Source organism: Periophthalmus magnuspinnatus, chromosome 17 (assembly GCF_009829125.3).
Source record: "Periophthalmus magnuspinnatus isolate fPerMag1 chromosome 17, fPerMag1.2.pri, whole genome shotgun sequence".
In the NCBI taxonomy this organism is placed as follows: Eukaryota; Metazoa; Chordata; class Actinopteri; order Gobiiformes; family Gobiidae; genus Periophthalmus; species Periophthalmus magnuspinnatus.
Window position 1 is genome coordinate 16,792,448 of NC_047142.1, and position 27,485 is coordinate 16,819,932.

Genomic DNA, 27,485 nt, shown 5'->3' on the forward strand with positions numbered 1-27,485 from the left:
TCTATTCAGCTGAGTCTGATGACAGCTACGCACAAGAGGAAGCGGCACTCCATCTACTTACGGAGTTGGCGGAGTTGTTCAGAAGCGACATGTACGAAGAACAAAAAGGATTTAGTGGTTTGGAGTGAGATCAAGAGTAAACTTGTTAACAGTTAATCAAATAACTAAACCTTAAAAAACAAGCTAATATCTTACGTTAACATACCAGACATATTCAGTTCGTTGTCTATGCTTCATGTAGCAGAAAAAATATAAATGTGTTATGGTAGCGTGTTGTACTGCAATTCAGACTGTTGTTCTCCATTTTATTTTAATTATTATGACATGCCTTTAAAGATAAAATGTCTATTCTTGGGCTCAAATTTTGTAAAATAAAATATGAATAAAATGCGACTTATAGTCCAGTGCGACTTACAATTTTTCCCTCATTATGACGCATTTTTTGGCTGGTGCGACTTACCCCAGAGCGAGTCCACAAAATATGGTAACTCTTTATTATTAGTTTGTCCATCTCTCTGTCTACATCTCCAAAGCTCAAAATCTTCTGTTCCACCTTGTGATGTCATGAAGTGGTTGAAATTAGTTAAATGATTCTAGTGAAGGTGTATGGAGTTTAAAAATACAGTGGAGCACTTCCTGTATTAAAACATGACATCACAAGGTGGAACAGAGTCTTCAGTTCAAAAGAAGAACCTAAATTATACAGAGTTTGTGTGTTAAACATGTGTAAATGAAACAAAACACAACTCCAGGTCTGTTTGTGATGAGGAAACATTTTAATATAGATTTTAAAAAATGGCGTAATATAAGCCCTTTACCACTTAACCAAATTATATGACTTAAAGTGAACTTATTTTTTATCTATCATTATTTTTTGTCATCTTATTATTCCCCATCATTCATTTATTTGCATCCTTGGGCAAGACACTTCACTCACTTCACTTACCTGAAAGTGGTGTGTGAGTGAGCGTTTAGAGTATCCAAAGTAGTTAAACATAAAAATTACCTGAATACAAAATTTATTTCAACTTAAGTCCTTTCAATGTGTTTTATTAATACTAAATGCATATTGCATTAGACTCTTACTACCTGCAAGAAAACTATTATTGTTTAAAGCCAGAGGTAGGTAGAGTAGAGTATTATATCTACTCTGAAAAGAATCATTTCCGAGTACTTTTCTAGCAGCATATTTTTACTTTTGGTTATTCTTCTCACTGTGACTAAGTCTACACGTGACAACAGATTTACGCTGACAGTATGAAAAGATTTGAAGATTTGTCTTTCTTGTACTGCTCCTTCAGACATGATTTAGTTGGAGTACTATTTTTGACGACTCTACCCACCTTTGTTTAAACCTGCTGTCTGTGCCGTTTAAAAAGGTAACTCTGTCTCAAACCGTGGTGTAACACATGAACATGTTAGACGCTCCAGGCCCTGAATGTCCCGTCTGATCAGTACAGAGATGAAAACACCATGTTGCAAACGTGTTCGCTGAAATGTTTGATTGTCAGCTCAAAAATAAACTAGTATTCTTCACCTTCCCTTCCACGAAATATTGACTTTATTAACAACAGTGACACTCAAGGGTAGGTCCATGATTACTACAACTACTGCAATCTCTGGTACCTACACTAACAGAGATGTTCGCTAGAAATATTCGGCTTCTACTGCAACTCGGTTATGACAATTTAATCTCGAGCATGTGAAAAACAACTAGCTAATTTTAAACTTCTTATTTTAAAGTTATTACTCAACTAGCATGCTAACTGCACACCTCCTGCTTCTCTGACAATAAACTTTAGAATTAAATGCAGACAGTCTCATTTTGACCCTACATTTACTACATTTACAATATATCTGTTGTAAAGCAAAACCTTGCCAAATATAACACTATACCTTTGCAACTTAATGTAATGTCTTCAACAAAGGTTTTCAGATTTTAATTATTCAATTTTACTATTTTAACAAACATGGCCTTTATTTCTTGCCAGGTTTTCATTTCTTGGGAGAACTCCACACTTGCGATGCTAACCTTTTGTGTTATGTCACCAGTATTTGTGTAATCTCTCAAAGCAGTGTGCGCCGCATGTTTAATGACGCTCTGTAAATGTCAGGGTTTTTCTGGGGTGCGATATTTTCAGCAGTGCTTCAATATGTAAACTGGAGAGCTAACATCTGACAGGGCTTTTTAGGAGGAATAGTCTGTGTCAGTGGGGAAACAAGAGGTCTAAAAATTCTAAAAGGATCTGTATGTAACGTTTGCATATGATGGTTACGCCTAAATCTAAGAGTGTGTTGCCTTCAGTGGCCTCTGAAATTTACAGTAGTTGGAAGTTGATGTTTCAGGTCAACTCTGTGGAAAGGCGCCCCCGCTCACTGTAAGAATACATGTTTTTCATGGTGTTTTTGAGCAATAAAAACAACTGTAATTGAAAAAAAGCGAGGTCAGTAAGTTTAATGCCATGCCCCTGAACATTCCAGACAAACAGGTTGTGCACCCTCCATCAGAAAAGTTACCAAGTGCACCTTTAAAATGTAACCAATATTTATTTCATAGTTATGGTGTGGCAGTGACTCAGCTGACTCTGACCCAAAGATTCTATTCTTGCCAGGACATACTGTTAATGTCATCAAGCCCTGTTCATGTCTGTTTACCAGTATTAATATAATTCAGACACATTTGGTAGATGAGAGAAGACTGCTGTGTAACCAACACAAGAATCTCAGAGTTTTCAAGGGCATGTTTTTAGAGGTCTAAATATTGGAGTTTGCAGTTTTTAACAAGGCCCAATAGAACGGCTATTTAGTCTTTATAGAGAACAGATCAGAAAATCAGATTTCATTGCCATTTTATTATTTGCATCTTACCATTTGTGATTATTCAAATTTTCTGTTTTTATTTTATTCCAAATGGTCATTGTGCTCAAGTCAAGGATATTATCGGGTGCACATGAACAAGTTTAGAGTCAAATCAAAAAGGGTTTTTTCTTCTACAAGGCCTTTTCCATTTCAGTGAGAGTCAAAGCAAATGGCTGTCCTCACAAGTGCTGCTACAAGACGCCATTATGTAGTTAGAGCTGCTTCTGCCCTGACAACACAAACGCACTGTGTTTGGTACACAAGACAAAGTGCTGCACTCAGAAATGTCACTGGCTCTACTCTATGGTTCACTCACACTGGTGTCTAAAAGCATTTTATATTTACCTTCACCTTAAAGGTGCACTGTGGAACTTTTCAGGTGGGGGGTCTGATCATAACCTGGCTCATGCCAGATTGATGTGTGTAGTAGTGATGGGTAAATGGCACCTCAGGGTGTGTGCAGCACATCAAAATGATACCATGCAGAAGAATAGGCCTATCTTCCAGAGACAATCTGGAGAGGCTCTTTCTGAAGCAATCAGGACGTTCAAACAAATACTCCAACATCTGAACAAGCCAAGAAAAAAAAAAAGGTTTTGAAAACCAGATGAGAGAAAAGTGCAGAAATCTTCTCTGTCCACAAATGCAGAAACACGTTTGTGGATGTTTTTCACAAACAAAACAGTATTTCTGTTAAAACAGGTTTAAGTACGTCCATCTGTCATTATCTTTGTTTTGGGCGTTTCACCTTTGGCTCTGCCCAAAACACAAAGCTTCTCCTGTGACTGGTCTGAACCACTGGTTAAGTGGGTCATCACAGCAGCAGGAGCCGGGGCAGTGGATTCTCAGGCATTTGTGAACTCACAAATATCACAAGAATTCATCTTGCTGTGCAAGATTACCGTGATCCAAGACATTTACTGGAATGTTGCACAGTGCAGCATTAAACATGTCTAACTTGCATATATTCAATTATAGGTGTTTTTATGGCTCATAAAATACCTTGAAAAACATGCATTCCTGCTTGAGCAATGGAACAACCACTGAGAATCCAGCACCGGGACAGAGCAAAGGAATCTCCACTTGTCAGTCCATAGCCTACATAAGTCCCAGTTGTACCTCTCCCTCTCTCTCCTCTAATGAGCGTTCACATGTAACACTATATCACCATTAGCCGTCCCACGCATGTCCTGGAGGAGCCTGTCTTTTCCCAGGGCGTCCCAGGGCAGAGGCATCAGAAGCGCGTCCCAAAACAGATGGTTACCCCGCCCTGACCTCCGCCTGGTCCCTGTACTCCCACTAATCTAGAGTCCCAGTGCCACTGTCCAACATCACCTGAAGCGAACCAGCTAATCCCCGATGTCTCCCTGGGTGCTCACCAGTCTGCAGACAGGGCAGAGCTGAGACTGAGGAGGTTTGTGCTAGATGTTGTGGGCTGCTATAGGTTGAGTGATTTTTATAAAAAATAAATCTCTAGTTTTGTCTTTAAATGTATTAGTTGAGGTTTAAGTATCATACAAAGTGCATAAATCTCACTGTGTGCACAATGTGTTCTTTTATACTGTTAGAGCCACAAAGATTATTGTATTCTCTATGAAAAAGTGGGTTGGCCATCACTGTCTATTAGAAGAGAACAGCACTTTATGAAATGTATCTATAAGGGACCACTTCAAAACCTGCCAGAATACCTCACGTGCTTGTTAATCATTGATACCATTTAATTTAATAACAGATCACATGACTGTATACAGCTAAGAACAAAACAGATGGGAAAGAGGGGTTTTAGCCGTTTTACTTCACAGAAATGGAATACACTGCAAGGAAAAGCAAAACTGGATACATTGGTGACGCAATCACAATTTAATAATCTGGTAACAAACTTTTATACACACATCTGCACCTGTTTTAAGGTTTTATATGGTCTTATATACTTGTTTGTGTTTGTATTGTATTTTAAACAGGGCGCCCATGAAAAAGAGCCCAAGTGCTGTCATTGGGTTCCCATGTATAAATAAAGATTAAAAAAAAGAAAGATCGAGCTACAAAGTTAATATATTACATCAAATCACATTACTGCATTGACAGAAGACAAAAGTAAAATTGAACCAGGCATATCCATTCTTTTAAATTTGGGACTGACATAAAGAGTAGCCTGTGTCCTCTTGTGGCTTCTTGGCACTGCGTTTGTAAATGATCACAAAGTGGACTTACAAAACGACCACATGTTCATCAAGTCTGTGGCTGCTGTTGACTCAGAGATGACAAAGTGCAAAAACTCTCAGCACACTTTCTAAGCAACTAATACAAATATGTAACAATATATTATAACTGACAACAGCTGCCTTACAAATGGATAATTCTTGGTTATAAATTCAAACAGTCAAACAAACCCAAATAGGGCTTTAAAGAGGGGGTAGGGGGTTTATATAATGTTATAACATTGTTCCCTCATCAAAAACATACCCTGAAGAGGTTTTACATGTCATGTGTGTAAGTTTCAGTAATATAGCGATCTCTCCCAGGCTGTAAGATTCAGTCCAAAGCTCAGCCCACAAGCCTACGCCTCCATGCTCCCACACAAAAGTTCTCCATAAATATACAAAAGCATGATACAAAACTATACACAACAACTCACCGAAACCTGACGCGATGTGCAGTAGTTTCATTAGCGAGATGCACGCTGATTGTGTTGTGACAGTAAAACAATAAAAGGTAACAGTGATCGAAATGTGTTATGTGTTAGCAGTTAATAAAGTAAATATACCCCCTCTTTAAAAAATCTTTGGTAAAGCCACCTTTTCATTATAAAATATTTTTTGGCATGTGTTTGAATCCAGATTACAATTAACGGTCCTATATTATGCAAAACATGTGAAGTTTAAGCCATGTTAGAATGTTGTTACCTCCTCAAAAACAGACCTGGATTTGTGTTGTTTCATTCACACATGTTTGAGTAACCCTGTGTTATTAGTCTGTCTACATCTCTAAAGCTCAAAATGCTCTGTTCCACCTTGTGATGTCATAAAGTAGTAAGTTAACCGCTGCCTTTTACTTTTTGTCCAATAAAAATTGGCAATTCCAGGTCTGAAATTATCCAAATGATTCTAGTGGAGTTTAAAAGCAAAGTGGAGTACTGCATTACCATATGACATGACAAGGTTTGAGAGAATAATATTGTGGTAATAAACTCCAGGTATATTTTTGATGTAGCATGTAGCATGTGCCCTTTAATAAAACCACTGTGTTTGTTGGGGAATACCTTTTCCATGTGATTGATTCTGTTAAGTCCAGATTACGGGTGACAATTCTTAAAATGGCCCACAATTATTTTAATGTTTGATCAGTCGGGATTACTCAGATTAACTGTTGCAGCTCTACTTCTTAATATCCCAAAAAATATTTATAAAAACTAGAATACTACACCGCGTCCGCCCTTGCGCCCGCCCGTCTGCGGCCCTCCGCTCTGTGGCGCTGGGCAGGGACGGCGGTGAATGACTTGTTAATATCCTAAAGTGTTTGGCTGTTCAAGTGCGTTAGGAGCCGGTAATCCATTATTTTCCATGTGCTGCCGAAGAGGATTACCGCACCTAAGGACTTATTTCATCAACATAAGCCTCTGCTGCTTTGTGAGGGGAATCAAATGTGTATTGCTGCATTACCTACATCAAACTGCTTAGTCATACTGTCTAAGGGGCTGCTCCCGTAGGATTCGAGTGGAAAGCTAAATTGGATGGCTACAATGGTGATTATTGGTGCGCGGGCGAAAATGTGAGCTCTGGATGTTAGCGCCTTGTCATCACCGAGTCTGCAGCAGATGCAAAGTTAGACGGGGACACTTGCTGAAGTACCGCACGACCATATCTGACGCTTAAATAATGGAATCATTTCTTTTAATAAATGTATACAAATTAACAGATTTCATAGAGACTAAAAAAACACTACTGCCAATCGTGGCTAAAGCGAAGCTAAACCAGAACGTAGACTGTATATAAATGGACATGGCTAACAAACTAGCCGCCAAAAATAGGAAGCGAGAATGGGCACTGGCTCTAATTCACTTTCTATTGAAAAAACATCACCCCTCTCTCTGTAATTTCTGCTGTCAGGTTTGTCATTTAGGTCTTAAAATCCGATCTATATGATACCGGTGTTTTATTAACCAGTCAAGTGCCTTCTTTCCCCAAGGTCACTCACTCCCGCTAGCATTACCAACAGGTTTGATCGACAGTGTTGCTAAGCACCCATCCCCCTGCCAAACCAGCGGTGTGGATAAGAAAGGCCATTACACTTTCAACCACTTGGCTCCTGACTTGCTCTTCGGTTGCTATAATACTTGCGGTCAGATTTATAAATATGGAACTTGGCTCTAAATTAGCCGCTATAACCGATATCCTCGAGTGGCTTCGTTTGACTAGAGCCTGACGCTATGGGTGAATTCACACTCGCTTCGTCCACTTCTTTATACAATCTATGAACCAGATGGATAAAGCCGTAACATGAGAATGCTTTGAATCTGCAAAATATATAATAAATATAAAGATACAATATAAAGATAAAACTAATTGAGATTATCTTGACTGAGTACTTTTTTTTCCATTCATTGATCCCTTGTTTTAGCCCTACTAAAGACATACCCAATGAACACTTTGACACAGATTGGCAGTTCCAGGACTGAAATCATCCAAATAAATCTAGGTGTATGCAGTTAAAAACACAGTGGAGTACTTCCTCTTGTACCACATGACATTACAAGTTGGAACAGAAGGTTTTCCATTTGAGAAAAGAACTCATCTTAAATATGCAGGATTTGTGTGTTAGATGTTGATGGGAATGAAACAAAACAACTACAGTTATCTTTGTGATGAGGAAACAACATTGTCCCGTTAACCTGGGCCCTTCAAACTACCACACTTCTGCATGTGTTTAGTGACACTGCATAAAGCAACAGGGAGGTCAGAGCAGCTGTTGGCCCGATGCTGACTGGACCAACACATGGCAACAGTTGGCCCACGCTCTCCCCCCATCTCCCACAGTCTCGCTTTCTCTCTGCCTCCCCCTGTCTCTCCTCCTCACCTCTATTCCCTTTCTTTTTCTCCTTGAGTCTTTAGCTCCCACCTTTCTCTTCTTTTTAGTCTCTCTCTCTCTCTCTCTCTCTCTCTCCCTACTCTCCCTCCCTGCTCTTTGCTCCCTCCTTCTCTCTCTCCCTGCACCTGTCCCGCCCTGGCACAAAGCTTTCCACATTTCCACACATGCCCCTCTCCTCTTTCCTCCTTCCCTCTCTCCCTCCTGGTCTGATCTACATGCAGGCCACACGCTGACCTTTACAACACTCAATAATAAATAATGTCCTCCATAAAATAGTCAAAAGTCAAACTGAGCGGCGCTATTCAATACCAGGACCTTTTGAATTTTGCAATTTGTTTTATGGCGAGCTCTAGTATTCCTTCAACTGCGTTTACAGACCGCTAGACCGGCGATTGTAAAGTGAAGAATGAGTTGACAGTTTATTTTAAAAATAAAATTCGTAGTCAGTGATATATTTGAGAAAACATTGATCTGTAAATTGATAATCATTGGTTGGATTAGGCGATAGCGGTAGAGGGTCTTATCTGACAATACGGGAATGCGACAACATGCAAGAAAGAATCAAACCAGCAACCATCCACTCCGAGACTGTATAAAGAAGTGGACTGAGTGAGTGTGACGTCACCCATAACGTTCGGCTCCAGTCAAATGAAACTCATCGAGGCTAGAGCAGTTATAGCGGCGAATTTGGAGACAAGTTCCATATGATGAATTCCGACCGAGTATCATAGCAACCAAAGAACCAATCTAAAGTGAGACCGTTGAAGGTAACGCCCCTTCCCGCCCACACTGCTGGTTTAGCAGGGAGCGGGCACGTAGCAACGCTGTCAATCTATTGCTAATAAGTTGTTAATGTTCATCTTGAGTTACAGACTCAGTAGGGAAATAAAAATACCAGGATTGTGTAGATGAGGTTAATATGAACATTTTACGGTCAGAAAGTTGATGGAGCTGGAAGTGGAACGATGATCACTTTCTATTTGGCACGTGGCAGCCAGCGTGTTAGCTATGTCCATTTATATATACGGTCTATGATCTACACTAAGGGTGAAGACTTGCCAACCTCTGCCGCACTGTAAACACTAAAATAATTAGTATGGTTTAGGTAATTTCAGGTGGTGTTTCAAATAAGGCCAGATAATACAGAACAAAAAAAAAAGAAAAAAAAAACCTGCTCAAATGAGTATCTAGTTTTGATACTAGTTTTACTATCAGATAGTATGTGATTTTCAGTATTTTTGACAACCCTCGTCTGAACTTTCACTGACAGAGGACTGGCTGTAAACCTCTCCAAGCTGATCATAGACATTTTAAAATGATTAGATTTCAATTCAATTAAAATTAGTATCGACCTAATTTGCATGTTCTTCTTCTACAATTTCGCCTTTCGCTATAGATTCATACAATCTATACACAATTAGAACGCTTGTATAGATGCTGTAACGTTAACCATGTCCTACTCATTTCTAACGCAGCCGACTAATTGCATACATTTAAATGGCTAAAAATGCATATTGCTTTCCATAGTCATTTCCCATCAACTACATTCATTATAAATTTAAATCTTCATTGTACTTATTAATTATCCTACCTCTTCCATTTGTCCATAGTGTCTGCTCCTTGTTAAGATGCAGAGGACCTAGCACATGGTTCATTCTCCTAATTGGAGGTTTGTGAGTGGAGCATTGATCTGAATCTCGCACTGGAGAACGGAGCAGGCCAAAGGAAGATGATGGTTGTATTGGACGGGCTTTGATTTTCAGTGACGACTCTCATTAGCGTATACACATCCACGCTCGATTAGTTTTAAGGTCAGAGAGAGCAGAAGACATGCTAACCCGGTAGAGCGCGAAAGAGGCTACAGGTAAAGGAGCAGGTGGAGGCAAGGAGGCAGGAAAATGCTTTTTTAGAGCTTTTAACCATGTTATAGTCGTTTCCCCTTCTCATTTACCCTCTTGAAGTTGTATTTAGTATGATTCATGCATGTTTCAGTAATCCTTATACTCCAGTACACGTCAACTGTTCTTTACTTACTCGGTGATACCCGCAGGATTCGGCAGCATTGCATAACATTTTGGTACAAATTTTTCGAAATCGCTAATGACTACTGTGATCTGCAGCTATCTGTAGGAGATAACAACAGCTGCATGGCTCTTTGTTGTTCACGGCCATGTCAGCTCCCACTGGGCATCGCAGTTTTCTATTTCTAGTTATCTTCTTTTATTAACCTGCTTTAGATCAATATTTCATCACTGAAAATGTCCAAATTATACCATAACGATCCATATGTCATAGATTATAACTGTATAGCACAATATGTCTTATTTCAAAAGGTAGAAGTAGTATTTTTCTAACTGGACACAGAAAGGGATGGGTCACACCTGTAATAAACATGGGTCTATGATATGCTTGCATTTTACTTTGTTTGATTACAATTCTCTCCAATTCTTACCAACTTTGTGGTGGAAAAATGTTTACTCTTTTCGTGAAATGTATTTAAGCAGAAATGTGAAAAGTACAGCCCTTAAATTCCAGCTCTTGTCTGGAATTGAGGGACTGTTCCATTGGACAAGATTTTTGCCCTGAACAGTGGATGTTTGATAATAACCGATTGCATTTTTTGTACAGCACAGAAGAATAGGTTTAGATTCAATAAATGTAGAGTTCACCTAAGGGCATGCATCCATTTAGAGAACTGGTTACACAAAATTGGGGAGGGACATGAACATCTCTATTTTTACACATGGATATTATGGGGTTTTTTCAGCGAAACGAAGGAGCTCATCGGTCACCTATCATTTGCAAACAAAATCACATTTCTCTCAGAGTTTGGTACTTTGCTCATTGATTCTGTAGAAATCCACAAAGTTTTTTAGGCTAACATGACATTTGTTTTTATTTTCCTTTATTTTCTCCTCGTGAGCATCCATATTTGTTTTAACCTGAACTGGCCATGCTTATCCCTGATTGGCTAGCACACCCGTGAATCACGCCCATCTGAACTCAAGGTGATTGTACACTATTGGAAAAGTGTGTATTTTGGACCCCAGGCAACAAAACTCCATCTTTCCTCCTAAAATCTTGTCGATACCATCATGCATAACTCATTTAAGCCCTTTCATGCCTTTCTCCCAAACTTTATCATCTTTATTACCCCCCAACAATAAATTTACCCATCTAGCCATGACCAGTCCAGGAGGCAGCAGAAGGAAAGGCCTGCGACGTGGAATAATTACACCGCTCTGAGCACCGCTGGCAGCCCGGGGGGGAGCCAAATCTGATACGGCCCGCTACCGTATGGCCGAGAGCGCGCCTCTCTCCTCATCAGCGCATAAATCTGAGTGAAAACTGGCACGCGGCGAGCAAGTGATTATCCGACATAATCAAGCATTCACTGTCCTCATGTCAGGGAGAAGCCACTGTATGCTAATGTGTGCTTGGTATCCCACGGTAACGCTTCGGTCACCCCTCCCCGGAGCGGAGTGAATACACATTTAAGCAGGATTTACGACGTTCGGGACATCGCCGGGAGGGTTAAGCTCTTGTTTTATGGGCGCGATGTTAAGGGGGAGATCTCGGAGATTTTATGAGCGCCACTTCAAACCGTGAAACCGTCTATTTTCCTCTTCAGTGCTAATGTGCAAGTGTGAAATCTCAACAGAATGGAAACTATGGTGCGTTACGAGATTTGATAATGGTGTGTTTGAATGGAGCGAGTGTGAGCTCTGTGTTAATGTGAGAAAAGCTGTATTATACTAACTGACTAAATATTGGGAACATAAACATAAGGATGATACACCGATAGCCGTCCATAATCTGGTCTATTTGTCAGCAATGAGTTGCGATATTACAATTCAAAAGACATTACAACAGTTCTACAGTTATGTGGCATATTTTACGCCAGATGCCCTTCCTCTCAGCCACATAGAGTGACTGGAGCGGGCATGAGAGTGAGGCGCCTTGATCAGGGACATAACAGGAGGTTAGAACTTGCATCTTTCTAAAGGTCACTTGATCCAAATGGCAAAGCATACCTTATTATTGATTTGTGTAGGTGACATAGTACCCTGCATTTGACCCAACATGTCAGGAGCAGAGGACCCATCTCCAGATCTTGAGCTAGTCTTCGTCAGGACTACTTTATCTGAACAAATTTGCCTGTTGTGCATGTTTTAGATTAATGGGGAAACCAAAGTGCCCAGAGGAAACCCACCCAGACATGAGCAGAACATGCAAACTCCAACCCTGGATCTCCTTACTGTGAGAGCCACTTTTAGCCTCTTGAACAATAATATTTTCGCTTTTCCAACAACAATGTCTTTATAAAACATACTCTGCTTAGTGGACAGAGGTGGGTAGCATAGCCAAAACTTGTACTTAAGAGTGACGTTACTTCAAAATGATATTACTCCAGTAGAAGTACAAAGTAGAAGTCCAATAAACTACTAAAGTAAGAGCAAAAAAGTTACTTGAGTAGTACTTTTCTCAAACAGAGTAGCTTAAAGGGTAACTGTCAGCACTTAACATATGATTTATAATTTGAAAGACAAGACATTAAATCATTTACAAAATCTGGTATTTTCAAAAGGACAGACACAACAATTTGAAAAACGAAATCATATCTGAAGGAGCAGTGCAAGAAACACAAATGTCCAAATCATTTCATATATTAACATAAAGCTTTCGTCACTTACTGCAAGCGGGACTTACTAAACGCGGGAAAAATAACCCAAACTTTTACTCGTGAGAGTACTGCTATGGTAACAAAAATATTACTCAAGCAGGAGTAATAGTATGCTGCTAGAAACGTATTCTAAAAAGTGCAATTTCTTTAAAAAGCTACTCAAGTAAATGTAACCGAGCACTACCCACCTCTCTTATTGGACCTAATAAAATAAAAGCGTACATAAAATGGAGCTGTACATTTTGTCAAGTTACCCTCCGTAGCGCGTGTTTAAATATTTATGACAAGGCATTCTGTACTTCACCTGCGTCTTGTTAAACTATATAAGAACAACAACAAGCCAGCCACCATCAGCAGAAACACTGCTGTCTAGTGCTTACGCCTAATAGAGAGGCTCTTGTTTGTCGTTGAATTTATGCATGCAAGTGGTTTTAAAGTGTGAAAACTCTTGACTTTATCGTATCACTCCACTCCCGATGTCCCGAACTAGAGACCATGTATACAATGATTGACACCGCTCCATCTGGACAGCCAGGATTAAACCTATCAATCACTTAAAGCAAGGAGACGCACACAAAAAGAAGGGGGAAAAAAATTGTGGCAGTAAATTCAATTGCGAGCAGGGGGTAGAAAATTGAGGTGAAGAAATATAGAGGGCCATTACAGAGCTATAGGGCTGCTCGAGAGTCCATAAATTCATATCAAATGACTGGAGGAGCGGAGTAAGGGAGAGGTTACGGTGAGCGGGACTGCTTTTGTCTGCTTTTGTGCGCAGCCAAGGACGGGCCGTTTTACAAGTGCGACGTTAACAGTCCCCGGGATAACAAATCAAGACGAAAACGAGGGTTTTTTAAGAGTATGGGGCAGGCTGGCAGGTAGAAGCAGGACTGTGTTTATCTGTACGTGACTTTGGTTGTGTGGAGGTCATGAGCGTGCGGGGTTTGCGGGAGTGTGTGGCTTTAGATGTAATGTGTTGTGTCAACTTTTAAGTCAGATGCTCTTCCTGATTCAATTGATACCATTACGGCTGGGTACTGTTAAAATGCGCTAAGATGGTACAAAAAAAAAGTTAAGGTACTATTGTTAGCAAAACTAACAGTTAAAAGTTTGGACACACTCTTTCCATTATGGTAAACGGTCACATTTGTTTATGGTGCTTTTCCACCTTCAAGGCTTTACATCATCACACACACCAGTGTACGCAGACACTGGATGAGGTGGGTTAAGTGTCTTGCCAAAGGACACAACAACAGCATTCATTTGTGGGAAATGAAATCGTGTCGCCAACCTGTGGGTCAGTGGATTTGATCCCTCAGCTAATGCTGTTTACGTCAAGAGCTGGATTCGAACTGCCAAACTTCAGATCAGTGGACAAACGCTCAGGCAATTAAGCTACTGTCACCCCTGAGCTACTTTTATGTTGCTACTTTTATGTTTCTGCTTTATTTCCATGATTATTTACATACGGACTGAATTTCTTGACCCTGAGAAAGCACAGCAGAGAAGTGAAATACTTTGATGAATTAAAAAAATTTAGTATTTAACTGCTACAAAATTCCATATATTTTGCTTCATATATTTGATGTCTTTTGTATGTATATAAAAAATAAGGGGAAAAAAAACAAAACATGAATCTGTAACTACAGCTTGAATAACAAGTAGCACACAAAAATGTGTGCCACCAAATATACATAGATATAGATTATATATTTTTACTATATGACATTTCTTATCTATGGGTTTGTTCTGTTCATTGCTTATTAACTATTGACGGGTTTCAATAGCAACATTTTCTGGGCTTTTTCCCTTTAAAAAGACATACTATTATACAGTAAATAGTAAACCGAGTTACGACGTGTATCCTGTGGGTTCTGTTTTGGCGTCCCCACTCACGTTTGATGGTGAGGTCTCCGTAGTTGGACACTCCCACGCCTTTGTCCGAGTGCACGATGCAGCGGTACCGGCCCGAGTCTCCCTTGGTGGTGTTCTCCAGCTCAAAGGTCCCGATGAAGCGGCGGTTGTTCCAGGGTTTGGTGGCCTTCATGGGGGCCTCTCGTCCGCCGATGCCCTGTGGAGGAGACACGGGAGGGGTCATGAGGCAGGTGCACTGGCCTTCTACAATTATTATCGATGTTTGGGTTTGTTGTGCCGCTATGGGTTCCAGCTGCTTGTTCTATGCAACATTCTGAGGATTTTTTCACATTCAAAGAGGGCTATTTTGTTAACCGTTATGGAGACAGTCCTAATTTTGTATCATTTTGAAGCACATGGATAGACTATGCATTTTGTCAATACTCAGAACTGTACAAACCAAAAAACTATACACACCTACTACACTAGGCATGCCCAAACTGTGGTCCGGGGGCAAAACACAGCCCTCAGACCAATTTTTCTTGGCCCTCGAGCTTCAAGGATTTTTGGCCGATATTACTTTAAACAGTACTTTTTTCTGTACAGTTCTGAAAATCTAATTTAACAAGCCCATATCAAATATATAATGTGCCCTATGTAAGCATGAATAAAGGTCTAGTGGTTCAGTCTAACTTGTAATAATAATGCAGATTTGAAGTATTCGCTGTATTGGCGACGAGTCTATGGCCCTCAATCAGCCCTCAGCTTTGTCTGTGTTTTTATATGTGGCCCTTAATGAGTACCCCTGCTGTACTACACGTTTATTCTAAGTGGTCATACGTTTGAATATCTCCTGATATGAAGTACATTTTATACATTATATTACATACGACTGTGTGTGACGGTATTGTATAAAAGAAAGGAAAAAAGGAATGTTTTTTTTCTCCATTTCATATAGCTATTACACATTTTATCAGGACAATGCATAGAGATTTGGCTGCATTAAGTCCAAGAGCAAAGTTATTTATAGAACTCTCTTCGTTCCAGTCCGGCAGTACTTAAAGCAACACCGTGTAACTTTCAGAGACGGCACACGTCACCATCATAATTCCGTGGAAATAGAAAGATAAAACCACGCTTCACTCTCCATGGACATAGATGACTTTAATGTCATGCTGTGGAATATTATTTCCATTTGTGGAGATGCAAGTCCGCTCAGAGTAAGAACACGTGTTATTCTATGGTTTTCAATACAATAAAATCACACACACACACACGCACACACCCCCCCCCCCTGCACACCCACACACACACACATACACACCCACACTTGTTAATGGACAGTCTGTGGCCTCCATTGTCCCCCTGCCCTTTTTGGACCAGGTACAACCACTGCAGTGTCCAAAATGGAAAGGTTTAATAAGTGAAGTGTCTCGACCTTCAGTAACGGCTGCCATCTTGTTTGTTTACGTCTCTCTGTCATTCCCTTTGGTGGTTTAGAGGCTACACGTGCATTCATCACGCACACATACACACGATGCTAAACTACATGGGTTCTCCGCAGCTGTCCGCCCTCACAACAGGCAGATGGAGGACAATTGTTCATTAGAAATATTTCTTCATTAGCGTCATTGGGGGACTGCTCTTAATGCTTGTTTTTCCAGCGCGGCGGCTAACGAGGGCACGTTTGTTAAATTGATGGAGGAGCGGTCTAGCATGGCCGGGATTATTCAAATTAATCCCGGCCCTGAATTTGTAGTCTGAACAATATGGGAATGGACAGAATATTGGTATTAGGGGATATTATCTGTATGAGCAAAATTCACAGATTTACAGGCCTTTTTTTTTTTTTTTTTTCCATTTGTAATGGAACTAGATTACAGATCAACCAATATGTTTTTTTTCTCATGACCAATGCCGATTGTTTAGAATCCAGAGGAACCGATAACCCATAATCTGTAGAGCGGATATCTTTTGGTTGATTTATCGTATTGCCCCCCACATTTCTTGAAGTACACAAATAAAACTTTATTCTTATTTATTTAGGAATCCACCCATCCATTTTTTTCCGCTTATCCGGGGCCAGCAGTCTAAGCAGGGACTCCCAGACTTCTCTCTCCCAAGACACGTCCTCCAGCTTCTCCGGTGGGACCCCAAGGCTTTCCCAGGCCAGCCGAGAGACATAGTCCCTCCAACGTGTCCTGGGTCTTCCCTCGGGCTTCCTCGTGGTGGGACATGCCCGGAACACCTATCTACCTCCACCCTTTGTTTAGGCAACAGGGTGTAAATAAAATACCTCTAAATCTAACTTTGAAATAGATGAACAATGAGCTTTCAGAAAACGTACAACATTAAAATACATCAGAGAAGATAAATTTGTTCTTTTTAAAAAAACTACAACTAATCAAACCATCCTGAATTTGCCATATTGTGTCTTATTGTGTTTAAATCTGGCCAATCTGGTAGTTTAGACTTCAACAAACGCATGGTCCTTGTCAGTTTAACAGTCCCCAATTCAGTCTCTCCTAAACTGCTAAAAATATGTTCTTTTTATTTCACAAAACAAAACACAAGGCTGGGTATTTCAGGGAGAGTTTAAAGGTTACACAGTGCCGCTTTAATTGAACAAAGAAACTCTTTTTATGCAGTAACGAAGATTTGCAGTGATGTCGTGGGTGAAAGCTAAGGCAGAGAGCATTGTGGGAAGTAACACATTTATTCATACTTCAAGTCTATTACTTTTCAAATATGTTAACTCCATCACCTCTGTGTGGCCTTTTCTATACAATTTCTCCATTTTAATATATGGTGTGTGTGTGTGTGTGTGTGTGTGTGTGTGTGTGTGGTGTCTCATCTCTGAAAGAAGTGGAGATTGATAAAATGTTAACTGTGGATTTCAACAAAGTAAAAAAAAAAAAAGATTTGTAAAACTTTATAACCTTCACATCAGCACATTTGTGAGGATAAGCTACAGGGTTCTTTTCAATGACAGAATAGGCCTGTCAAAAATATGAATTTGACAAGAAACGACTTTATATATTAAACTATAATGAATATGTCTTACATGAAGGCTCAAATTGTTCATCAGACTTGAATGCCAAGTTAACCCTATGTATTTGTGTTCAGTTGTGGATAACTTACTTATCTTAAAAGCTGTGTTTTGGTAGAATTTAGTAGTTGTAGAAGCCGAGAAGAACAGAAGCTGAAATATTTGTATTGCTCATAGTTTCGGTAAGTTAGTATGGTACCAATACCCCTTGGTTTTGGTAGTATGATTTATGTATTTTTCGAACTATAAGGCGCACTTTTTTTCATAGTTTGGCCAGGGGTGCGACTTATACTTAGATGCGATTTATATGTGAAACATGTTTTTTTCTTTATTATTATGCATTTTTTGGCTGCTGCGATTTATACTCCAGAAAATATGGTAGTATTTGTAGCAGTATTAGCAATAGTAGTTTCTGGCCGCTGACTACTCTGTGTTGGGTACTAGGGTTGTCAAAAGCATTGAAAATCAGATACTAATCAATACTAAAACTAGCATCAAAACTAGATACTCATTTAAAAAAGTATCAATACTATAAATATGTCACATATGAAAAGAACCTTTCCTGAATGATCTTGAGTTGTATCAATACAAATATAAGACCAAATAGACTATTATATACCCACGGACCATTATGGAACCTACTTGGACGACTGAGAGATTACACGTATGTAACACTGCACAGTAATATAAAAGACAGTACTATGAACTAAAGTTGAAAATTGCAACCTATTGTCATTGTACTGTGAAAAAAGTGACTTTTTATTATCATCATGGCATCAGAATTGGTATTGCGTATCCGGGTCTATTCCTTAGCATAGAAATCAGGTTTGAAATGTTTGTATTGGGATCACTAAGTAGTAGCACTCTTGTAGTATATTTCAAATTCTGCTGCTACTTTGATCTTTTAAATTATTATAAAGAAAACTAAAAATAAAGTTTGCACCGAACCTGTAGCCAGAGCCTGAAGTTGTCCCTCTTGCGACCGTTGACCGTGCAGTGGAACGACGCAGACTGTCCCGCATTCACCTCCACTCCTTTTATCGTCAGGAAATGAGGAGTGTTCACTGAAAGACAAATTAAACACAAAAATATTTAGTTACAAAAAAAAAAAATATCTGAAATCCAGTCAACATTTGTGAGGTTTGAATCTAATGTATCACTTTTCGCTGCAGCCCGTGCCAGTCTCTGCGCACCCACTTTGAGCACTTTGCCAAGGATTGCATTTAACAGCGTCCAAGACCACGGGAAATTCACTTAAATAGATGGTGTTTCATAGTTTATAGTGATACCTGCCAACACCAAGAGCTTCCATCAAATTCTTAACAACTGATCACGGAAAGCGCCGATTTTGTTTCCAGTCAAGATATTTTTAAAGTGAAGCTAAATCATTTTTTTTTATTACTAAACTGTGTGTATATAGTGTGTTAATAGCAATGTCTACTGTTCCTAGTCATCTTTTGGCAACTTTAATGCAAACTAGCTAAATTTGCAACTTTCTGTTCAACTTAAATCTAAGTTTGTGCTGCCTTCTGTGCAATTTCAAGCAGTTGGTGACATCACACAAGACTGCCCTGATTAAAACCAGGTTGCAGAGTGTGAATACCTGTCAGAACAATCACACTGCTCCTTACACCTCCAGACCCCGCCCCTCCTTCCCCCCTCACTCTTTCCTTTAGTCCTCCAGGTACCGCCTGGTTTAGCAGCTCTATTTTTAAATGCGGTTGTGGGCGGAGTTTCGGTGTTTTCCCACTTAAAGTTGTTTCGATCTTTGACGCCACTGCTCAACTCTGTAGTAGAAATGAATATGCAAAAACCTCCTAGGACAACACATTTTGGGTTGTCTAGGCCATAATACATTTTTTTTTTTCTCTGCAAGGTCCTGGTGTCCACATATGAGGTCATTAAACTGTCACTTAAAGATGACAGAAGAGTTTAACATATAGTTTAGATTCAAGATGGACTTTGTACCTGTCAGCAGCACTTCAAATGAGCCACATTGTTCCAAGAGGCACAATTGTTATTTGTCATTTTGTTTTTACACTCAGGAAAAATGTTGCTGTGTTCAGACACTTAATACTTTTTGCAAATCGTTATTTTGTTTTATTTTGTTCTGTCAAAATCATTAAAAAGTACAACGAATGTCCTCATATGTGGACATCAATTTATTCATAGTGTAAAAATATAGCTCTTTATTTTTACACTCATCAGGTCCCAACCAGCCCAAATAAAGAGAAATGAATAAAACATGCAAGCAATATCTAATAGGGAAAGTTTCTGATATTTAGGATTTTTGTTTGTTTTCAAGTCTCATTTTAGTTGTTCTTTTGTCATTTAACAATCTGTAAGTAAACATCATAGTCTTGGTTTTTGTTTAATTCAAGTTTAGAATCATAGGCTCCATAAATGTCTAAATACTTTTTGTTTCAGTTTGATTTTAACGTTCTATTTCTATTCCATCATTCAGGTGAGTTTCCATCTCCAGAAAAGCGCCGTACTACCACTTTAATCAAGTACCGAATCAAATATGGCATTAACTATCCATCATTTCATCACATTTCATCTCTGCAGTGTTAAAATATTTTACACCATTTCTAAACACTGATTAACAGTACCTTCAGTGATCGGGCTACAAAATAACTTAAACAGAAAATATTTGATTAGTATCCCTTCTCTGTGTGTGGAAATAGGCCGATTCAGTGGAGCGACCTTGATTTGGAAACAAAATGAAATCTCCAAAGACCAAGCTAAAGCTAATTTTCTCTCTTACATCGTGGAATAGTTCAGACAACACGGTACCTACACAAGCACTCGAAATCGGGTTAATATATGATTTTAAGAGTTATAAGAACATTCAGATAACAGGTAAGCAGTGCAATCGGCTCATTTCTTTTTTAATCGTGGTTCCTCTCATTGAGATTTTGCAGTTTTCTGGACCTTTAACAGTACATAAATATCATGTAATCAGATTATAACCAAGGTGGAAGTAGTACTCTGTTGTGATACTTAAGTAAAAGTACAAATACTGGAGCAAAAAACACAAAAGTAAAAGTATCACTTGAAAAAAAAATCAACTTAAATAAAAGTATTAAAGTGCCTGTTTGAATATATGCTTAAAGAGTAAAAAGTAAACGTATTTAGCGCAGTTTGAAATCTAATAAAGCTTCAAATGTAGAGATTGATACAGATTTGTGCTGAATTTTGCTCAACAGAAACAGATTTTTTTTTCCTAGCTGTTTTATTAGCATATTTTTGACCTTGATAAAAAAAAAATAAACCCCTCAGCCTTTTCAGCAGGACTCAAACAACAAAAGTGTAGTTGAGACGAAAATACAGATGCCTGCTTTCAAAGGTAACGAAGTAAAACGTATCTATTTTAAAATGTATATATACCTAAAAATGTTACTTAAGTACAATCTTTTACTACTTTCACTTTGTTACATTCCACCACTGGATTATAATAAGCCCAGTATCTGTTAGGGCTGAATGGTTAGGGGAAAAATACGTAATTGCATTTTTTTTCTTGCAATGGTGTTTAAATGTGTGGTTTATGTTTAGATAATAGGTTTTTGTAGGTTCACGTCTTAAACACATCCAGGAGAATTGACGAAAATACATACGAGCCGACAAAACAACACAAGAATCACAGCTCTTAAAAACTACAGGCTCAGCAGTTTTTTATGGAAAATAAGACTCCAAAAACAGAAGCTGTTGCGATTTGCCAAACGTGTCTTTTCGAATTTTGATTGGATTTCGGTTCATCTTCCAGCCTTGGTGCACTTTTCTTGACTTTGTGTCGTCAATCGTCCGATGCCAAAAACGACAGATCTATTTTTCCCGGTGATAATGACTCCTTTAATGACAGAGGCAGAGGAGACAGGCCCCCCACCGGCACAATCACACCTTTGTGAACGAGGGGGAGTATTATTAGAAAATGAACTGGCTCGCATCCGCAGGAAGTCAAGTGGTACAAGCAGTATGTGAAGTACGTGTATTATGTAGTAGTAGTCATTGTCGTAGTCATGAGGGCAGCAGCATTTGTTGAAAATGTGTTGGTTGCAGTGACAGCATTGGTAGAAAAATGAATATAGTCATGGTACTAGCTTGATACAAGAAGATGGTAGTAGTACTAGTAGGCCTGGAAATAGTATTGGTACTATTGGTATTCTTCTTTTATATATTTTACATTTGGGTAGGAATTCTTATGAAGTCTTGAATTTAATGAACTGAAACAAATCAAAACTTAGTTCTGCTACTACTGCTACTATTACCACCATCACTGCTTACTACTGCATACTACATATTACTACTATTACTGCTTACTACTACATTGTCATGATCCCTGTTCTGTTCTGTCACGATTCCTGTTCTGCTCTCCCTGCGCCCTCGTCTTCCCCCCTCCCTCACCTGTCTGTCTCCGGAGCTGGGCGGAATCCGGACTCCTCCCACGCGCACCTGCTCCCCATCAGCGCAATCAACGCCACCTGCCGCGGATAAGAGGGGTCCGGACGAGTCACTCGGTGCCGGAACGTCCGCGTGTTTCACGTGATTATGCTCATGGCTTAGTACTTTGATCCTTTCTTGTACACTCTTGTCTTATTGGAACTTTTTTGCTCTGCTCCAGATCTCCGCCCCAGAACCAGCTCCGGACTCCCCCAGCACCCGCACCTCCGCCCTGGTATGGTCTTGTGTCTTCATTGTCGTGCACTTTTGTCTCTCTGCGCTCACGGACCTGCACCCACGCTCCCCAGCTACTCTGGATTTATGAACTATGTTATTTCGGACACTATGCTATGAAGCAGCCTCGTTCCCCGGCCTTGTGGATAAATGAACTGTGGTCTCTATGAACACTTATTGTGAATAAAAACATTGTTAAAATTTCGTGAGTCTCGCAGCTTTGGTCCCTACGCCCCGCTGGTTACGACATACATACTACTACTTTTACTACTATTACTGTTTACTACTACAACTATTATCACTTACTACTATTACCGCTACTACTACTATTACCACCACCACCACCACCACCACCACCACCACCACTACTACTACTACTAGTACCACTTACTACTGCTACCACTAAGTACTACTACTACCACTGTGACCACTACTACTTCTTGCAGGCGGTGGCATTGGTAACATCATTAGTCCATGAAATAATAAGTGATAGAACATACTGTAGTGTGAAGTTGTCACGTACCTGTTATCTATCAGTATTTCTGTATTTCAGCATTTTATTTTCATATTTCCATTACAATCGCCTCTACCTCTGCCCCGTAATTTGACTTTTTCTTACAGAGAAACCCGCTGGTCACAGGGCAGAGTATCGATCACTCACATTTTTACATGCCTCTACATGGATCACGTCGCACAGTATTGATCCGCTCTGATACATTTATATGCGGCGCCTTCAGCCGTACAAATCCATGCTCTATTGACACAACATTTGTAGGATTTCTCGTGCTTTCAAACAGTTAGCCGATCATTAGTCGCTAACAATCAGTGTGTGTGATATTTCAATGACAAAAGGACACTGTCGATTGATAAATACATAGTTATTGATTTCAAAGACACTGCTAATAGTCGGCTTTTCAAAGGTCTTATATTACACAGAATTGACCCTTGTGAGCTTTTAGCCATGTTATAATGTTTGATTAGTCCTTTAGTATTAGTCTGTCTTCGTCTCCAAAGCTCAAAATGCTTCGCTTCCACCTTGTGATGTCATGAAGTGGTAGTTTTCAAGTTAACAGCTACATTTTGACCTTTTATTCAGTACAAATTGGGAAAAATCTGACAAAGCAGGTATGAACTTTCTGGGTTTCCACTGGATGACATCATGCAGTGGCAACCGTGTGTACTGAGCTGTATTTAAAACTGCTTAAATCGGAGAGGTGATTTTTGGTAATAGCAGGTGGCAGACCCTCCTCCAGAAAAGAAAAAAAACACACAAACAACTCCATGTTCTAACAAGGATTTAAAGGTCAATATAACAGATTCTGCTCGGATCATAGGCTCTTAAAGTGTACTACATATAAGACGTGATATGGGAGAACATTTCAGAGCAGGTATAATGGCGTTAAGAGCTCCTTATGGTCTAGGACGGTCCTCTCTGATGTACAGAAACAACTGTTGACTGCACTGGTGCTGTTTATAAGTGCATCAAGTGTTTACAAGAGGCTAATGGGCACAAGGAGCTCGGCTGGGTAGATATAGAACATTTGACATGTTCTATAGGAGCAGAAAAAAAACACTGCATTAGTGATATATTTATTACAACTCTTAAAAATACCTGCTTTGTTTGGTTCAGCTTGGCATTACTGAATGATTGGGAGGCCTGTAGACAAAAGGACATATTGTGTAAAAGAATGATTAGTGAAAATTAATAGCTCTTGTTGGTTATAATGTGGTAATACAGGAAGAGCTCCACTGGGTTTTTAAACTCCTTCACTAGAATCATGGGGATAATTTCAGTCCCGGAATTGCTAATCTCTGCTGAATAAATAGTAAAAGGCAGTTGTTAACTTGAAAAATACCACTATGTGACATCACAAGGTGTAAAAGAGCACTTTGAGCTTTGGACATGGAGTAATTTAGCATTATGAAACATATGTGAATGAAACAAAACAACTGTGGCTAAGCATGTTTTGCATAATATAAGACCTTTTACTTTGAATCAATGGGTATATAAAATCAAAAGTGGAAAAAAGGATAAAAACAGTATTGCAAAATGTTGATAATGGGCTATAGTTAAATAAAAATAACAGCTGTCAGTGTAGTCAGGGATGGGAAGAGTACCTACAAATTGTACTTAAAGCTACAGGTAACTGATAGACTATAAGAACGATTTAAAAAACAATACCATATCTAAAAGGATCGAAGCAAGAAACACAAAGAAGAAGAAGACTTACTCGCATTAGGAAGGGTAATTAAAACACATAGTCAAGCAAGAGCACTGTAACACTACACAATTATTACTCAAATAGTCAAAAGTATGTATTATTAGTATTAAAAAAGTTACTCTGAGAAATGCAACTAAGTACTACCCATTTCTGACTATAGCTGCATTGTTGTTTTTTAAGATAATTCAAGTAATTTGTCTTTAGCTATTCCCAACGCTCATCCTAGGTCATTTTTGTGTATCCATAAATCCTACACGAGTTCTATCCGTTGACATTTATGGACTATTCCCAGATTGTTGTCTTGTCAGGAGGCCTTGGCGTGCTCCTTGTATGGGACAGGTGTCACGGAGAGGACATGGACTTTAGTATCGCGATGTTGTTTTTATGGAGAAGGCAGATCAGACTTACTGCACTGATGTCCCTGGACCACCACGTCTTTAATGGCCACCAAACCGCGCTGCCCCGAGGTTACCACTTCAAATACGATCTGTGGAGAGAGAAAGAGGAGAGAGAGAGGGAGTTATAACGAGGTGATGAATGGGCACGTGTCAGACTGTAGCGTTTGTACAGAGGGAGGAGGAGAGAGGTAATGCAGTATAACGGTAGTGTAGTAGTGATCGAGGGCTGCGAGACTCATCGAAATCTAATCGAAATGGAAAGCAAAGGAGCAAAAATATTTACAAATATATAGTTATATTCAGTAATGCCGCTGCCGCTTTTTTAGAAAACATTCTTCTGGCATGAGTATTGCCCAGATACCAACTAATCATTATTAAAATAGTCAACGATTATTTTAAAGGTGCTAAATTACACAAAATTGACTCCTGTAAGATTTGTAAGATAGTTGTGTTATGTTTATATGTCCTTAAAAACATACCTGGAGTTCTGTTTTGTTTCATTCACACATGTTTTCATGAGCTCCCCAAAGCTCAAAATACCCTGTTCCACCTTGTGATGTCATTTAGTGGTAACGTTAAACTTAACCCTTTAAGGACTGAGTACACTATAGACCAGTATAGCTCGCCTAGACTTTTATTCTTTTTTTAGCCATAAAAATCATGTTAAAGGAAGTATCAGAATGTACTGCATTTTTTCACACAACTACCTCTGTTTTACGTATCCATTTGTATTTTTTCTTTGACACATTGAATAACTGCACCTGTGCTCTCATTCGTCATCTTCAAGGGACAATGGAGGCAGATTACCGTAATGACAGTAAAATATTTAAAGAGCCCCATGCGTCTGCTTTGAGATGCCGTTTGAATTTACATGAGAGCACAATTGGTTGCGGGGTTATGGTAATGAAAATTCCGTAACCACGCTCTATCGGCGACGATAGCATCTGCCTCTAGAGCAGGGGTGTCAAACTCAATTTCACCGAGGGCGACATCAGCAAAATGGCTGCACCCAAATTTGAGTAAATGTAAAAAATATGACTGTAACTGCGTATCTCCTCATAAACTGACACTTTAAGACAGTCATATATTTTAATTTACCTTGTTGCGGACCACATAAAAAGACGTGGCGGGCCGCATTTGGCCCCCGGGCCTTGAGTTTCACACGTGTTCTACAGGGTTAATAGCCATTTTTAGACTCAACTGCTTTACTTTTCAATACGCTAGAATAATATGTGGTTGCTTTTATTTTGGAATATTTCTATTTTACCTTTTGTACAGTTGAGATTGTCACAGGAAACATCACCATAGAATGAAGCATTTTACATGAGGCTAAAAACAATAGCTGTAAACTTCAAAGTTAGGCATATCTGGGGCTGAAATTATCAAAATGAAAGTGAATGTGTTTCGAGTGCACAGTAGAGCACTTCCTTTATTACAATTAATGACATCACAAGTTGGAACAGAGTGTTTCCAGTTTCAGAAAAGAACTCATAAATATGCAGGATTTGTGTGTTAAACCTGTGTGAACGCAACAAAACACAAATCCGGGTATGTTTGTGATGCGGAAACAACATTATAACATAGATATGAAATAGTGCAACATTAATAGTTGATGAATAGTTTTGATTAATCATTGCGAGAGAGGGCGTTATAACAAGGTGACGAATGGGCAAATGAGATGATGGACAGTAGCGTTTATACAGAGGGAGGAGAGAGCGACAGGCCTGGTAATGTAGTAATGTGATCAAGTCTGAAGTCCACAGCTGTGCGGGCTCAACGCTGCAGGATACTCTAGTTATTTCCACAATATGTCACCAGAGAGAGGTGCAATGACAGTGCAAGTGAGAAATCCAGTTTAAGGTCTTAAGATGATTAGTGAAGATGGTGTGGGCAGGGGGAAAAAAAAAAAAAGGTAAGACAGGGTTTTGTTGAGTTGAATTTAATGTGAAAAGAGCATATATAGATTTTGGTGGTGATCAAACTATTTTTAAAAAGTTTACTGTAAACCTTTAGACTTAAATTGGGTGACCATCTCGAATAGAAGTGAAAGGTTATGTGCCTGGGGTCTAAAATACATGCTCCCCTGTTTTCAGATGGGCGTGATTGATAGATATGGCTGCTTACGAAGAAAAAAGGAAATAGAAACTGAAAAAAACAATTGCACGTGCATGTTTGACCGGGCTTGAGACGCAACGGAGGACATGGAGACCAGACTGATATCAATATGTATAAAAAAAAAATAGAGATCAGTCTAGATTTGTCAACCAAACAAGTTATGCAAATTAATTCTACAAAGGCTGCCATGATGCAATCGTCCTCAATTTTAACTCCAAAAATGTATTGAAAGACTTTATAAAATGTTACCTTAATTTTTTCTATGTAAATCTCACTTTTTGTTTATATAATTACAGTGGGACCATGGAAGAGTTGGGAAATTATTTACAGCTACACTTTAGAACTTTTTTTTCTGGTAGAGGGTCTATTACCTGCTTGTCTTCTAGAGGAGCTATTGCTTTGCCTAGAATGTTACACTTATCCAACTTGCATTTAGTCAAATACTTGTATAGCCGACAAAATATGCAGTAGCCAAGACTATTTACAGTCTCCTAAATACAGTGTACTTTATAATGGAGTCATGCAGAGTCCCTTTTAAGTGCCATTTG

General features: G+C 39.2%; 1 protein-coding gene across 4 annotated transcripts in view; it reads right to left on the reverse strand.

Moving 5' to 3' along the window:
• The window catches only part of ptprma (protein tyrosine phosphatase receptor type Ma), a 337,914-nt gene that overhangs the window by 201,846 nt on the left and 108,583 nt on the right, over positions 1–27,485 (reverse strand). For all 4 annotated transcript variants that reach the window (XM_055228666.1, XM_055228668.1, XM_055228667.1 and 1 more), the window contains exons 4-6: positions 24,833–24,911; positions 18,477–18,592; positions 14,522–14,696 (exon numbers count right to left, since the gene is read on the reverse strand). In XM_055228666.1, the coding sequence (XP_055084641.1) occupies positions 14,522–14,696; positions 18,477–18,592; positions 24,833–24,911 (370 nt within the window). The remainder of the gene's footprint in view (positions 1–14,521; positions 14,697–18,476; positions 18,593–24,832; positions 24,912–27,485) is intronic.